Here is a 16,244-nt window from a genome sequence, read left to right on the forward strand (position 1 = left end):
GGTTTTTACACAGAGGGCGGTGAGTGCCTGGAACGGGTTGCCAGGGAAGGTTGTGGAAGCAGCTACATAACGGCGTTCAAAAGGCATCTCGACAAATACATGGCTAGGATGGGTACAGAAGGATACGGCACCAGGAAGCAATGAGGGTTTTGGCTAAGGGTGGTATCATGACCGGTACAGGCTTGGAGGGCCGAAGGGCCTGTTCCTATGCTGTATTGTTCTTTGTTCTATGGTCAAATAGGTGACAATGAAAAATAAGTTGAAAAAAAAGGGAAGAAAATATTTCCCTAAAGATAGGGACCAAAAATGACCATAATGATGGAGAATGAAGTAAAACAAACTTATATCATCAGAACCTTGAAACACATTCCCATTCATTGAAGATTTCTTACAAGAATAATATTCTTTACACAAGAATGATAAACAGTCTTACAACAGCAGGTTAAAGTCCAACATGTTTGTTTCAAACACTAGCTTTCGGAGCACTGCTCCTTCCTCAGGGGAATTCACCTGAGGAAGGAATAGTGCTCCGAAAGCTAGTGTTTGAAATAAACATGTTGGACTTTAACCTGGTGTTATAAGACTTCTTACTGTGCTCACCCCAGTCCAACGCCGGCATCTCCACATCAAGAATGATAAATACATAGGATGGACTTCCAGGCAAGGTACGGAGGGGTAACCTGTAAAATCGTTCAAGAAACAACTCAAGCCTTATGATTGAGTGTGTGGGAGGCGGGGGCGGTGATAACAATTAAACCGGAAAGACTCTGCATTTGCAGATGAGCTGAAAGACTTTCACCGCTTGCATTTATTTTACGATGTGAAAGGCAGCATGTGAAGGATATGAGGGGTTTGGTCCAAATCCAGCCACTAGAGGGAGTCCAACAACATAGCCTGGATTTCCACTGAGGGGAAGTGATGTCGTATTGTACTGAAAGTTAAAAAAGCACATTTATTAGTGGTTGATAAGACTACCAGAAATGAGATACATAATGAAGGTAAATTATTATTAAGTCTGCCAATAAGTGAAAATCACAATAAAACATGACAATAAGTTGAATAAAAGCAAAATACTACAGATGCTAGAAATCTGAAATAAAACAGAAAATGCTGGATAAACTCAGTAAGTCTGGCAGCATTTGTGGACAGAGAAACAGAGTTAATGTTTCAAGTCTGTATGACTCTTCGATAGAACTACAATAAGTGGAATGTTGGTCTATCAAAAGGATCGATGCTACTGAACTTTTTAAAAATAAATTTAGATTACCCAATTATCTTTTCCAATTAAGGAGCAATTTAGCGAAACCCATGCAGACACGGGGAGAATGTGCAAACTCCACACGGACAGTGACCCAGAACCGGGATCGAACCTGGGACCTCAGCGCCGTGAGGCAGCTGTGCTAACCACTAGGCCACCGTGCTGCCTTGATGCTACTGAACTTGTGCAAGTGTGATACGAGAGCGGAAAACATTCAAATGTGTCAGCCCTCTGGCAGTTTCTCCGAGAGGGATTATTATGCATCTCTTAGCTATTGACTCAATCATATTGAGGGCCTTGAGAGAAGGTCATTTCCATCTTATTCCATTAACATTGGTGCCTTAGAAGCATATAATTATGGGTTTGAGCTCCATATTGTGATTTGTGCACAATTACAGGGAGAGAGGTATTGTTGGGAGTAGCTGACCTCTGGAAGAGATATTAATTCAATGCCCATCAGTTTATTCAGTTCACATGAGAAACTCCACAGCAGTATGTGGTGATCTTTGTGAGGGGTTTCCAGGATGGAAGGCTCAGTGATCACAAAGCTCTTTTGAAGAACTAAACTAATTTTATTAACACTACTGTCATAATATACACACAGGTATATGATGGTGCACAGACAGGCATTGATTGACACACAGGATGACCAATGAACACACAGAACACAGCAGCCAATCATCAGACAGGACAGGGCCACTATAAAGCCAGAGGGCACTAGTTTTCCCGCTCTCTTGGGATCCAGCCTCTGAGACAGTCAGAGCCCGTGAGCAACAACTAGAACACACACCATGTAGTAAGATAGTCTGGTCAGGTTAGCCTCAGTTCTCCAGTCAACTCAGCATAGTGTCAACCCACAGTTTAAGTATGTATGATAGTTAATAGTTCAATAAAATAGAGTTGCATTTCTTCAAGTGTTGGAAGCCTGTCTCTCTCACTGTTGCAGTAAACGCAGTCCTCACAGACCCAGCTTACCCAACACATCAACTACTAAATTTGAGTTCAACACTTATTCTGAATAGCAAACATACATGTAAGAATTAATCTACACTCACTAAGACTATCTTTGTCTACTAATTATAACTATTATATCTTAACTAGCTCTGCAATAAATAAATACATTTAAAAAAGCTAGCTCTGCAATACACTATGAATTTTATCTTTGTCAGCTCCAGTTTAATCTCCTCCCCTTAGTTTAAGAGTTAGTTCAATTTATAGTACTGTCCCTTAGCTCCCCCTAGTGGCTAGGCTTAACATAACATTAACTCTTCATATGCTGTTCATTTCTATAATGTCACACAGTACTGATAAAAGAAATGTGGAGTTCCCCTCTGTCCAAGCCTACATTCCTTTAACTGTGAAAGAAAAACGTCATCTATTTCCTTACTGTTTGTAAAATTTATTTTCACAATTTGCTATATTTTCCTTCATAACAACAGCATTTCGTGAAGTGCATCGAGATATTTTGAGAGATGATAAAGCATTACAATAATGTAAAACGGAGAACCGAAAACCATAAAAAACTGAAATTATATATTTTGAAAAGTTTGAACCAAAAAGGTCCATGAATGGCTTCACATGCTTGCACTTCAGAAGTGGCTCATGGATAACCTTTTTGATATTAAATTTTGAAAAGGCAAAATCCTGATGAGATAAATCTTTACGTTAGTTCAGTTCATACCATAAAAGGTACAAACTCAAAATGCTGCAATCATGGGGATTAACTGTGTTTTAATCAGAAAAGGAAAGTCGTAGAGGTTCTCACAAAACTACAGCAAACCTCTTAAATATCCTGTCCTCATTATTCTCTCCACCCTGCCCCAGATTAAACAGTAAGGCCACCCTAAGGAATGTGAAGAAGTTAAGCAAGAATAAGAGAAAAAATAAGAAATCATAAAAATCACAGTGAACACCAAACATATTTTGAGAATTATATGGCTATTGCAGGAGTCCCTAGGTTTCAATAACAATAATTGAGCATTTACTCAGAACAATCATTTAAGGGGTCGAAAAAAATGGCTATAATTACACTGACATTTTCCAAAAAATAATTTTTCAATTACTGTACCTGAATGAAAGTAATCTGGAAGTGTTGTTGTATTGGTACCATGCTATTGCTAATGATTCCAAGAGTGAAAGCAGCAGAGGCATTTACAATTTTTCCTTTATCATTATACACAATTATATAGTTCACCTACCAAGATAAATAAAAAACATGGTTTAAAGAAATCATATGGGCTTTTTATTACAAAATTCAACAGAGACACTGAACATTTTACATTCTGCAGAACTTGGAAGCAGTAATAAGGCGAAAAAAATGATAATGATATAGCAAGGTGTGGCTTTAATAAGCAACCAGTAAAAGCAAACTTACCTCTAGTACTACATTTCTACACACATTAACATGCAATCTAGGCGTCCAATCATTACCAGCTGGATCATTTAGACGTATTTGTGTTCCATTTAGAGATCTCAAAGTTATAGAGGCAAGAAAGAATGGGATCTAGAAGAAGGATAAAACTAATTAGTAACTGCACCTATCTGTCCATAATATGGAACACAAAACGGTGTTTAGGCAGAATATACTCGCAACATTATAGACCTGTTGCCAGAACATTTAGATTTGAAAACAAAATGTTGCTGTATCCAAAAAAAAAAGTTAAAGTTAAAGTTAAAGTTAAAGTTAAAGAACCAGCAGAGGGCAGCAGAGCAGAGCTACTGATCAGCTGTTCTGGGGAAATTTGCATACGTGCAGTGCGGTCAGCCTAAGTTGAAGGTGAACCTGCGAAGAAGACCCAAGGAGTTTGAGTAAAGGCAAGCAACCAGCAGAGGGCAGCAGAGCAGAGCTACTGATCAGCTGTTCTGGGGAAATTTGCATACGTGCAGTGCGGTCAGCCTAAGTTGAAGGTGAACCTGCGAAGAAGACCCAAGGAGTTTGAGTAAAGGCAAGCAACCAGCAGAGGGCAGCAGAGCAGAGTTACTGATCAGCTGTTCTGGGGAAATTTGCATACGTGCAGTGCGGTCAGCCTAAGTTGAAGGTGGTTTGTGGAGGGGCTGTCGGCAAGTGACAGTTAAACCCGAAACACTTCGTGAGTGTTTCCCACCCTACCTCCTCCTCTAACCAACCCCCCCACCCCACGGTGGTTGGGAAGCGGGAGCAGGGGCCTGTCGTGAAGGTGAGTGAGTGCCTTTAAATTTGCTTACCTTTCAGCGGGATCAGGGTTTGAGGTAATATCAGGTAAGCTCTTCCTTTCTTTTTCTTTTTCTTGTTTTTTTTTTAATCTAGAGGGGATGTCAGGGAAGGCAGTACAATGCTCCTCCTGCAGAATGTTTGAGGTGAGGGACGCCGTCAGTGTCCCTGCTGATTTCATCTGTGGGAAGTGCACCCAACTCCAGCTCCTCAAAAACCGTGTTAGGGACCTGGAGCTTGAGCTGGATGAACTTCGGATCATTCGGGAGGCAGAGGGGGTCATAGATAGGAGCTTCAGGGAAGTAGTTACACCAAAGACTGGAGATAGATGGGTAACTGTAAGAGGGACTGGGAAGAAGCAGTCAGTGCAGGGACCCCCTGCGGTCGTTCCCCTGAGTAACAAGTATACCGTTTTGGATACTTGTGGGGGGGACGACTTACCAGGGGTAAGCCATGGGGTACGGGCCTCTGGCACGGAGTCTGTCCCTGTTGCTCAGAAGGGAAGGGGGGAAAGGAGTAGAATATTAGTAATTGGGGACTCAATAGTCAGGGGCACAGATAGGAGATTTTGTGGGAGCGAGAGAGACTCACGTTTGGTATGTTGCCTCCCAGGTGCAAGGGTACGTGATGTCTCGGATCGTGTTTTCCGGGTCCTTAAGGGGGAGGGGGAGCAGCCCCAAGTCGTAGTCCACATTGGCACTAACGACATAGGTAGGAAAGGGGACAAGGATGTCAGGCAGGCCTTTAGGGAGCTAGGATGGAAGCTCAGAGCGAGAACAAACAGAGTTGTTATCTCTGGGTTGTTGCCCGTGCCACGTGATAGTGAGATGAGGAATAGGGAGAGAGAGCAATTAAACACGTGGCTACAGGGATGGTGCAGGCGGGAGGGATTCAGATTTCTGGATAACTGGGGCTCTTTCTGGGGAAGGTGGGACCTCTATAGACAGGATGGTCTACATCTGAACCTGAGGGGCACCAATATCCTGGGGGGGAGATTTGTTAGTACTCTTTGGGGGGGTTTAAACTAATTCAGCAGGGGCATGGGAACCTGGATTGTAGTTTTGGGGTGCGAGAGATTGAGAGTAGAGAGGTCAGGAGCACAGTTTTGACTTCGCAGGAGGGCGGCAGTGTTCAGGTCTGTGGTTTGAAGTGTGTCTATTTCAATGCCAGGAGTATACGAAATAAGGTAGGGGAACTGGCAGCATGGGTTGGTACCTGGGACTTCGATGTTGTGGCCATTTCAGAGACATGGATAGAGCAGGGACAGGAATGGTTGCTGCAGGTTCCGGGGTTTAGGTGCTTTAGTAAGGTCAGAGAAGGGGGCAAAAGAGGGGGAGGTGTGGCGCTGCTAGTCAAGGACAGTATTACGGTGGTAGAAAGGATGCAAGATGGGGACTCTTCTTCCGAGGTAGTATGGGCTGAGGTTAGAAACAGGAAAGGAGAGGTCACCCTGTTGGGAGTTTTCTATAGGCCACCTAATAGTTCTAGAGATGTAGAGGAAAGGATGGCGAAGATGATTCTGGAAAAGAGCGAAAGTAACAGGGTAGTTGTTATGGGAGACTTTAACTTTCCTAATATTGACTGGAAAAGATATAGTTCGAGTACATTGGATGGGTCGTTCTTTGTACAATGTGTGCAGGAGGGTTTTCTGACACAATATGTTGACAGGCCAACAAGAGGTGAGGCCACTTTGGATTTGGTTTTGGGTAATGAACCAGGCCAGGTGTTAGATCTGGAGGTAGGTGAACACTTTGGAGACAGTGACCACAATTCGGTGACCTTTACGTTAGTGATGGAAAGGGATAAGTATACCCCGCAGAGCAAGAGTTATAGCTGGGGGAAGGGCAATTATGATGCCATTAGACATGACTTAGGATGTGTTGGTTGGAGAAGTAGGCTGCAAGGGTTGGGCACACTGGATATGTGGAGCTTGTTCAAGGAACAGCTATTGCATGTTCTTGATAAGTACGTACCAGTCAGGCAGGGAGGAAGGGGTCGAGCGAGGGAACCGTGGTTTACCAAAGAAGTGGAATCTCTTGTTAAGAGGAAGAAGGAGGCCTATGTGAAGATGAGGCGTGAAGTTTCAGTTGGGGCGCTTGATAGTTACAAGGAAGCGAGGAAGGATCTAAAGAGAGAGCTGAGACGAGCAAGGAGGGGACATGAGAAGTCTTTGGCAGGTAGGATCAAGGAAAACCCAAAAGCTTTCTATAGGTATGTCAGGAATAAAAGAATGACTAGGGTAAGAGTAGGGCCAGTCAAGGACAGTGGTGGGAAGTTGTGTGTGGAGGCTGAGGAGATAAGCGAGATACTAAATGAATACTTTTCGTCAGTATTCACTCAAGAAAAAGATAATATTGAGGAGGAGAATGCTGAGACCCAGGCTATTAGAATAGATGGCATTGAGGTGTGTAGGGAAGAAGTGTTGGCAATTCTGGACAAGGTGAAAATAGATAAGTCCCCGGGGCCGGATGGGATTTATCCTAGGATTCTCTGGGAAGCCAGGGAAGAGATTGCTGAGCCTTTGGCTTTGATTTTTAGGTCATCATTGGCTACAGGAATAGTGCCAGAGGACTGGAGGATAGCAAATGTGGTCCCTTTGTTCAAGAAGGGGAGTAGAGATAACCCCGGTAACTATAGGCCGGTGAGCCTAACGTCTGTGGTGGGTAAAGTCTTGGAGAGGATTATAAAAGATACGATTTATAATCATCTAGATAGGAATAATATGATTAGGGATAGTCAGCATGGTTTTGTGAAGGGTAGGTCATGCCTCACAAACCTTATCGAGTTCTTTGAGAAGGTGACTGAACAGGTAGACGAGGGTAGAGCAGTTGATGTGGTGTATATGGATTTCAGTAAAGCGTTTGATAAGGTTCCCCACGGTCGGCTATTGCAGAAAATACGGAGGCTGGGGATTGAGGGTGATTTAGAGATGTGGATCAGAAATTGGCTAGTTGAAAGAAGACAGAGAGTGGTAGTTGATGGGAAATGTTCAGAATGGAGTTCAGTTACGAGTGGCGTACCACAAGGATCTGTTCTGGGGCCGTTGCTGTTTGTCATTTTTATAAATGACCTAGAGGAGGGCGCAGAAGGATGGGTGAGTAAATTTGCAGACGACACTAAAGTCGGTGGAGTTGTAGACAGTGCGGAAGGATGTTGCAGGTTACAGAGGGACATAGATAAGCTGCAGAGCTGGGCTGAGAGGTGGCAAATGGAGTTTAATGTGGAGAAGTGTGAGGTGATTCACTTTGGAAAGAATAACAGGAATGCGGAATATTTGGCTAATGGTAAAATTCTTGGTAGTGTGGATGAGCAGAGGGATCTCGGTGTCCATGTACATAGATCCCTGAAAGTTGCCACCCAGGTTGATAGGGTTGTGAAGAAGGCCTATGGTGTGTTGGCCTTTATTGGTAGAGGGATTGAGTTCCGGAGCCATGAGGTCATGATGCAGCTGTACCAAACTCTGGTACGGCCGCATTTGGAGTATTGCGTACAGTTCTGGTCGCCTCATTATAGGAAGGACGTGGAAGCTTTGGAACGGGTGCAGAGGAGATTTACCAGGATGTTGCCTGGTATGGAGGGAAAATCTTATGAGGAAAGGCTGATGGACTTGAGGTTGTTTTCGTTAGAGAGAAGAAGGTTAAGAGGTGACTTAATAGAGGCATACAAAATGATCAGAGGGTTAGATAGGGTGGACAGCGAGAGCCTTCTCCCGCGGATGGAGGTGGCTAGCACGAGGGGACATAGCCTTAAATTGAGGGGTAATAGATATAGGACAGAGGTCAGAGGTGGGTTTTTTACGCAAAGAGTGGTGAGGCCGTGGAATGCCCTACCTGCAACAGTAGTGAACTCGCCAACATTGAGGGCATTTAAAAATTTATTGGATAAGCATATGGATGATAAGGGCATAGTGTAGGTTAGATGGCCTTTAGTTTTTTTTTTCCATGTCGGTGCAACATCGAGGGCCGAAGGGCCTGTACTGCGCTGTATCGTTCTATGTTCTATGTTCTATGTTCTATCATAATTTAATTAGCTCCTTAATATGTATATTTTAAATGATTGAAGTATTTTTAATACGGGGTGGGGTGGGGTATTTTCTGCCCATTTTCAGCGGGCAGGAATGGAGAATCCAATGGAACTCCCTAAACGGCATTTACACGGTTGAGATTTCCCGCTCATTGTCCACAGACCCCCCCCCCAACCAATGATGTAATGGTATTCCTGCCTCTTAGGTGCAGCAGTTAAATCAAAGCAAAGCATCGCTAAGAATGAACACACACACACACACAAAAAAAATTAATAAATGATTAATTACCGCCCTCCTCCCAACCCACCAGAGTAGTTCTTTAAGCACAATTATCTATAAAATAATCGCTGTCATTGCTATACCAATTTAACCAATGGTTACCGCTCAGTACCCCAATTATTTTTTTCCAATTAAGGGGAAAGCAAGGCCAATCCACCTACCCTGCACATTTTTTTGGGTTGTGGGGTGAGACTCCGCAGTCACGGGAAGAATGCGCTAACTCCACCTGGACAGTGACCCGGGTGATCAGCGATTTGAGGCAGCAGTGCTAACCGTTGCACCACTGTGCCGCCCTATTGCGTTTCTTACTAACTGAACACTGAATATCCAAATAACCACAGAAACAAGTTGTCGACTTGTAGATTGGGTTTTTGTGTCAAACAGCCAAATGCCCAAATCAATGAGGCCTTATTTATATTGCAATGGCACTTTTACGCTTTAATTGGAATTTGTGCCTATCATGAGCCAATAAAATCCATGAGTTACATGGGATAATGTGAATCTGGAATATCCTCTATTTGCCCCCACTCCTCAACACACCTCAGTAAGAAGGATTAACATTCAATTCAGTCTCGTACTTACTTAATTTTTACTTTTAGCAGTTCTTAATCAGATGAATTTAAAATATTATTTAAAAGTCATGAGTTAATCAGCTAGATCTTAAAGGGACCATTATATATATTTTAACAGGATCACAGAAAAATTAAATGATACACATCTAGTACAAACAATTCCAAAGAACCAATGATAAGAATGTCTGACAGGAAAACACCAAATAGGTCTCAAAAGATATGCTTTAGTTTCTCCCAACCAGTTTCACAATGTTCACATTTCTGTCAAAATTTTGTTACTAACATATGAATGAATCTAGGCCAAGACTAGAGGTAGATCTTGTTCCCTACTCTTAAGCTATATTTGCAAAACTCAAAAAACAGGAACTGAAGTATTAATAAAACAAGACATGGAGGATCAATAGTCCTACTAAAACACATATGAGCCATCGGGAGAATGGAACACAATTAACCTATTTTATCTTTAGCAGGCTTCCTCCATAATGTAAGAATTCAGACCAATTTACCAACATTTCTATAACACACAAGAATTAAAAGTTAAATACTTACACTGTTGCTCAATTTTGGATTAGGGCTCTGAAAAAAATGTATTTAAATACATCAATTTCTCATGTTTTAAAGGATACGTTTTGGAAAACTTGGACAGAATTATTATTTTATTCAATACAACATTAAGATATTTATACCAACAGGTTTCAAACTTTGGAAACACCCTACAAATCTGGGCACAATCCCAGAAAAACTCTTTCCTTAATTAAAGAAAGACAGTGTCAATACTACTCAAAGTAAAACAATGCTATCATTGCAGAAAATGTATTTATTAAAATATAAATAAATTGGTCATAGTACAACTAACTTAATTAGTTGGTCATAAATGTTTCATATAATCATACACTTGGAAGTCAACAAATACAGAAATTGGATGATCTGGCTTTAATTTGAATTGTTAAAATATTGTAATTGATGTTAATGAGCAGTTCATTAACTAATCATGATTATTTAGTACACTTTACTTCAGGATGACAACTTAAATTTTTCTAAAGTATAGCATTCATAACTTACTGGAAAAATATTAGAACTGAGGTAGTTTTTCATGCTTAATGCTTGGAAATTACCGCAATCTATTACAATGTCAAACTTTCTACTGCAACGTGTTGCCTGATTTACTAAAAAACCTACAATCCAAAGAAACAAGAGTCAACGGTCAATAAAATATAACTTTACATAACATCAAAACCATCTTTGAGGCTGTTCATCACTCACAGCATTAATTATTATGGATTAGCAGTATCAATGCACGTTGTAATGGCCTGAATTTTGTGCTAGATAACGGTGAGGCTATCAGCATGAAATCAGAAAATTACTGTTTGAGATGCTCTGCTGTCCTCAAAGCTGTGATATACCAGTACCTTGTTGAAAGGCTCTGCAATGAAATATATGAAATGGTGTGAAGTTGCAGTAACCAATGTGATAGGTATGCACAAGATTCACCAGAAAAAGCAGCTTAAAAAATCACTTCAATTTTAATACAACTAAATGCAACTTCAAATATGGAATTTCCACATAAACACATTTCTGTTATCCTACTCTAGAAAAATTAGATAAATACCTCTTACCTGCAGGGTTGTTGTCAGCACATGCAGATGTTGCCAGAGGAGCAGGAAGTCTCAGAAAACCATCAACAACTTTAATAGGAACACCATACTAAGTTTAAAAGAAAAAGGAGTGAGTGGATTAATATTCGGCATTTGTTTTTGTCTATATTGTTTTGAGATACTTCTATATTTCACCATACACATGATTATCCAACACATTTGCTCATTTAGATGGTGAAATCAGATTTGTCATTGACAGTGCTGAATACCAATTATGAAATACCTCCATGGCAACTAAATACAGCTTAGTTACTATAAATGTTTTTATTGCTACATATTTCAGTTTGTATGTTAAATTACAAGTGTCACAACCGTTCATAACATCAAACAAAAGCAACCAAGGCAAATTAAAAGTTCAAAAATAGACCAAAGAGTTTGAAAAAAAACACAAACGAGGATCACTATAAATATTTACATCTACATGTTTTGCCCCTCCCTGTGGCCGTTGGCCCCATTTAGCCAATTTGCTTCAGTTGCCCTGCCTGATGTTGGATCTAGCGTGTATTTCCCTGTGTATTGCTGCACGATCTGTGGCTCGTCTATCCACTTCCCCCCCAGCTTTATTGACTGTGCTGCAGTGCATCAGATTAGTCAACATTCACGGGATGAAGGAACTCCGCTCCAAAAGCTAGTGACTCCAAACAAACCTGTTAGACTTTAATATAGTGTTGTAAGACTTCTTACTGTATCTGAACACGAAGAGGAACCTGGGCAACAGGTTCATCTTGATCTTCTGCACCCTCTGCTCGGCGCACCTGCAGTTCCTTCCTTACTTCCTCCACCAGACTAGTCAGGTTCCATTTGTGAATCAGTGTCCAGTCATGGGCAATTTGGATCTCCAGGTAGCGGAAATTTGTTTTGGACATGCTTGAATGGCAGCCCCTCCAGCTCTGCCCCTCCCCCCCAATGCCCCCCGCCAATGGTGCTTTGGGGGTCCAAGACGTAGAGGGGCAGATCATCGGCATAGAGATGCTCTATATTCCCTCTCTGGATCCCCTTCCATTTTTTTGCCGTTCTGAGGGCGATCGCCAGGGTGAATAAAAGCAGGCATAGCCATAATCCTGGCCATGGGAGTACTGTCCAGAAGTTTCACCCATGCGTGAACCCTGCTCCAAGCCCAAACTGCTCCAGTACCTCTGAGGTACTTCCTCATTTGGATCTTCAGAGATCTTCAAACTTTGGATCTTCAAACTTTAGAAGTCGTGAACACTGCCCAATCCATCACACGAACCTGCCTCCCATCCATTGACCCCCATCTACACCTCCCGCTGCCTGGGAAAAGCCGACAGCATAATCAAAGACCCCTCCCACCCGGCTTACTCACTCTTCCAACTTCTTTGATTGGGCAGGAGACACAAACGTCTGTGAACACGCACAAACAGACTCAAAAACAGCTTCCTCCCCGCTGTTACCTGACTCCTAAATGACCCTCTTATGGACTGACATGATTAACACAACACCCCTATATGCTTCACCCGATGCCAGTGGTATGTAGTTACATTGTGTACCTTGTGTTGCCCTACCATGTATTTTCTTTTCTTTTCATGTACTTAATGATCTGTTGAGCTGTTCGCAGAACAATACTTTTCACTGTACCTCGGTACACGTGACAATAAACGAAATGCAATCCAAATCCACTCGATCTGTCAAAGGCCTTTTCTGCGTCCAGGGAGATGATCACCTCTGGGTGTTCTTTGATTTGATTTATTATTGTCACATGTATTAGTATACAGTGAAAAGTATTGTTTCTTGCATGCTATACAGACAACGGGAAGGAAGGAGAGAATGCAGAATGTAATGTAACAGTCTTGGCTACGGTGTAGAGAAATGATCAACGTAATACGAGGTACGTCCATTCAAAAGTCTGATGGCAGAAGGGAATAAGTTGTTTTTGAGGCGGTTGGTATGTGAGCTCCATCTTTTGTATAATTTTCCTGAAGGAAGAAGGTGGAAGAGGGTATGTCAGGATGCAAGGGTCCTTAATTATGCTGGCTGCCTTTCCGAGGCAGCGGGAATTATAGACAAAGTCCATGGATGGGAGGCTAGTTTGCGTGATGGATAGGGCTACATTCACGACGTTTTGTAGTTTCCTGTGGTCTTGAGCAGAGCAGGATCCATGCCAAGCTGTTATGCAACCAGAAAGAATGCTGAGAAAGTAGAGTCGTTGGTGGGCTTTCTTAACTATAGTGTCAGCATGGGGAGGACAAGGACAGGGTGTTGGTGATCTGGACACACAAAAACTTGAAGCTCTCGACCCTTTCTACTTCGTTCCCATTGATGTAGACAGGGGCATGTTCCCCACTCCGTTTCCTGAAGTCGATGACAATCTCCTTCGTTTTGTTGACATTGAGGGAGAGATTATTTTCGTTGCACCAGTTCACCAGATTCTCTATCTCATGTCTGTACTCTGTCTCGTCATTGTTTGAGATCCGTCCCACTTCGGTGGTGTAATTGGAGGGGAATTTGGCCACACAGTCATAGGTGGTGTATAAGGAGTATAATAGTGGGCTGAGGACACAGCCTAGTGGGGCACCGGTGTTGAGGGTGATCATGGAGGAGGTGTTGTCGCCTATACTTACTGATTGTGGCCTGTGGGTTAGAAAGTTCAGGATCCAGTCACAGGGGGAGGAGCCGAGGCCCAGGCCACGGAGTTTGGAGATGAGTTTCGTAGGAATAATGGTGTTGAAGGCTGAGCTGTAGTCAATAAATAGGAGTGTGACATAGGTGTCTTTGTTATCTAGGTGTTCCAGGGTTGAGTGCAGGGCCAGGGAGATGGCATCTGCTGTGGACGGTTGTAGGCTGGTAGGCGAACTGTAGTGGATCAAAGCAATCTGGGAGGCTGGAGTTGATTCGTGCCATGACCAACCTTTCGAGGCACTTCATAATGATGGATGTGAGAGCCACTGGATGATAGTCATTAAGGCACGCTGCTTAGCTTTTCTTTGGTACAGGGATGCTAGTTGTCTTCGTGAAGCAGATAGGGACCTCAGATTGTTGTAAAGAGAGGTTGAAGATGTCTGCGAATACCCCCACCAGCTGATCCGCAGAAGACCTCAGTGCTCGTCCGGGTACCCCATCCAGGCCAGTGGTTTCTGTGGATTGACCTTCGAGAAGGCTGCTCAGACATCTGCAATGGTGACCTCAGATACAAATTCATCCGAAGCTTCTGGGGTGGAGGGCGTGCTCACCCTGACATCTTGCTCAAAGCGTGCATAGAATGTGTTGAGCTCATCACGGAGGGGTGCATTGAAGCCGGCGATTTTACATGCCTTCATCTTTTAGCCCGTATGTCTTGCAGACCTTGCATTGTTGGCAGTGGTCTGTGAGGCTAGTCTGGGACTCGAGCTTGGTCCGGTACTGTCCAGTTCGCTCCCCTGGTAGGCTCATTACTACGTTCAGCAGGCGCCTGATGTTTGATGTTAGCTGCCTACCCTTAACAAAGCCCATTTGGTCCTCTACAACCACCTCTGGTACACAGTTCTCCAGTCGCCTAGCCACGACCATGGCTAGTATTTCCGTGTCTACATTGAGCAGCGAGGTGGGTCTATGGGACCCACATTCGGTCAGGTCCCTGTCTTTCTTGGGTATCAGCGAGATTGAAACTCGTGCTACCTTTGGGGATAGGGTGCCCCTTTTTGGTGAGACTATGAACATCTCCCACAGGTACTGCAGTGAATTTTTTGTCGAAGTCCACTGGGAATCCATCTGGTCTCCGTGCCTTCACCACCTGCATGTAGTTAATGCTCTCCGTTGAAATATTCTGTCGACTGGCCAATATGAATAATGCACCATAGTTTAAATTATTTATTATGAAACAAGTGCATGGTAAAGATAACTGGAATAAATAAATAACAAACTACTGATACTAACTATTATAGAGCTACTGAAAAATACGTATATCCACCAACACGACTTACCCCCAACTGCCCCATGCACAGAGCCGCATGGTAGACTTACATTGCCACGCTGTCAACTGTTGGTCGGGGGTCGTGTACAATATTATATACAGAATAGCTTCATGCTTATCATCACATCCCCTTTCCTTTGAACAATGTAATTATTTACATTAATTAGATAATTTTCTACAATACAATATGATATGCATAAGCATTTACATCTTTAAACTATTTTCAGTCTGTCACAAATTCAGTCTCTCAAATTGTTGATCTTCTCAGAGGCTGCTGAACCTGTGAAGTTACTTCATCTTTCTTTGTCGTTGTGGATGCTGCTTGTTGTTCTTCTTGTATTGTTGTGTATATCCTGTTGTTGCTCTGTATGCTGCACTGTATCGTCTTCAGCTATCTTCAGACTATTACCTACTTCTGCTGTTGGTTGCATTACAAAAAGATGCCAAACTTTCAGCAGAGCTCTTCTATTCCTTCTTAAGACAACACCATCATCCGTGATGATGAGATAGGAGTTTGGATCTGCATGTCACAGTACTTTCACATACTTAGACCATCCATTCCCTTTGGAATCTTCCAGTCTGACTATATCATCTGGATGCAACGGTTGGAGCCTTTTCGCAGATCTATCGTAAAATCCCTTTTGCCTCCTTTTTTTGCGAGATCAGTTGCCTCTCGAATGTATGGTTCACTGGTTCTTGTGGGATATAGGGCAAGGTCGTTCTCAGTTGCCTGTTCATCAGCAACTGAGCTGGTGAACGGCCATTGATTAATGGTGCAGAGCGATAAATTAGGAGTGCGAGATAGGTGTCATCTTGGCTATCTAATGCTTTTTTCAGGAGCTGTTTAACGATATGAACGCCCTTCTGAGGGTACAGAGGACTCGAGGTGATGTGTTTGAAGTCACACTGCCGTGCAAATTCTGTCCACTCCCAACTGTCGAAATAGGGATCATTGTCACTCATGGCTATGTTCAGTATCCCGTGGCGCACAAAAATCTCTTTAACATTTTTAATGACACATCTGTGGAATTCGATAGCTGTGCTATCTCTGGATAGTTAAAAACTTAGTCTATATTCAGTAGGTATTCCTTTCCATTCAAGTGAAAGAGATCGTTGCCAACCTTCTGCCAGGGAGTTGTGATTATCTCACCCACATCATTTCAATGTCGTGGTTTATCCCTGGCCAATAAACTGCATCCTTGGCTCTTCGCTTGCACTTTTCCATCCCCAAGAGCCCTTCATGGAGTTTTGTTAGCATCATTGACCGTAATGAGTGTGGATTCTCTCATTATGTTGAGGTCCAGATCTTTAGAGTCCATACAGATTCGTAGGTCTCCATTAAACTTGTGACACAAACCA

The 16,244-nt window shown here is 42.7% G+C and overlaps 1 protein-coding gene across 1 annotated transcript in view; it reads right to left on the reverse strand.

The window, feature by feature from the left end:
- The window catches only part of tctn1 (tectonic family member 1), a 77,839-nt gene that overhangs the window by 39,228 nt on the left and 22,367 nt on the right, over positions 1–16,244 (reverse strand). The window contains exons 5-10 of the mRNA XM_038788548.1: positions 10,940–11,027; positions 10,386–10,498; positions 9,873–9,899; positions 3,633–3,761; positions 3,327–3,452; positions 846–931 (exon numbers count right to left, since the gene is read on the reverse strand). Of these exons, the coding sequence (XP_038644476.1) occupies positions 846–931; positions 3,327–3,452; positions 3,633–3,761; positions 9,873–9,899; positions 10,386–10,498; positions 10,940–11,027 (569 nt within the window). The remainder of the gene's footprint in view (positions 1–845; positions 932–3,326; positions 3,453–3,632; positions 3,762–9,872; positions 9,900–10,385; positions 10,499–10,939; positions 11,028–16,244) is intronic.

Source organism: Scyliorhinus canicula, chromosome 1 (genome assembly GCF_902713615.1).
Source record: "Scyliorhinus canicula chromosome 1, sScyCan1.1, whole genome shotgun sequence".
NCBI lineage: Eukaryota > Metazoa > Chordata > Chondrichthyes > Carcharhiniformes > Scyliorhinidae > Scyliorhinus > Scyliorhinus canicula.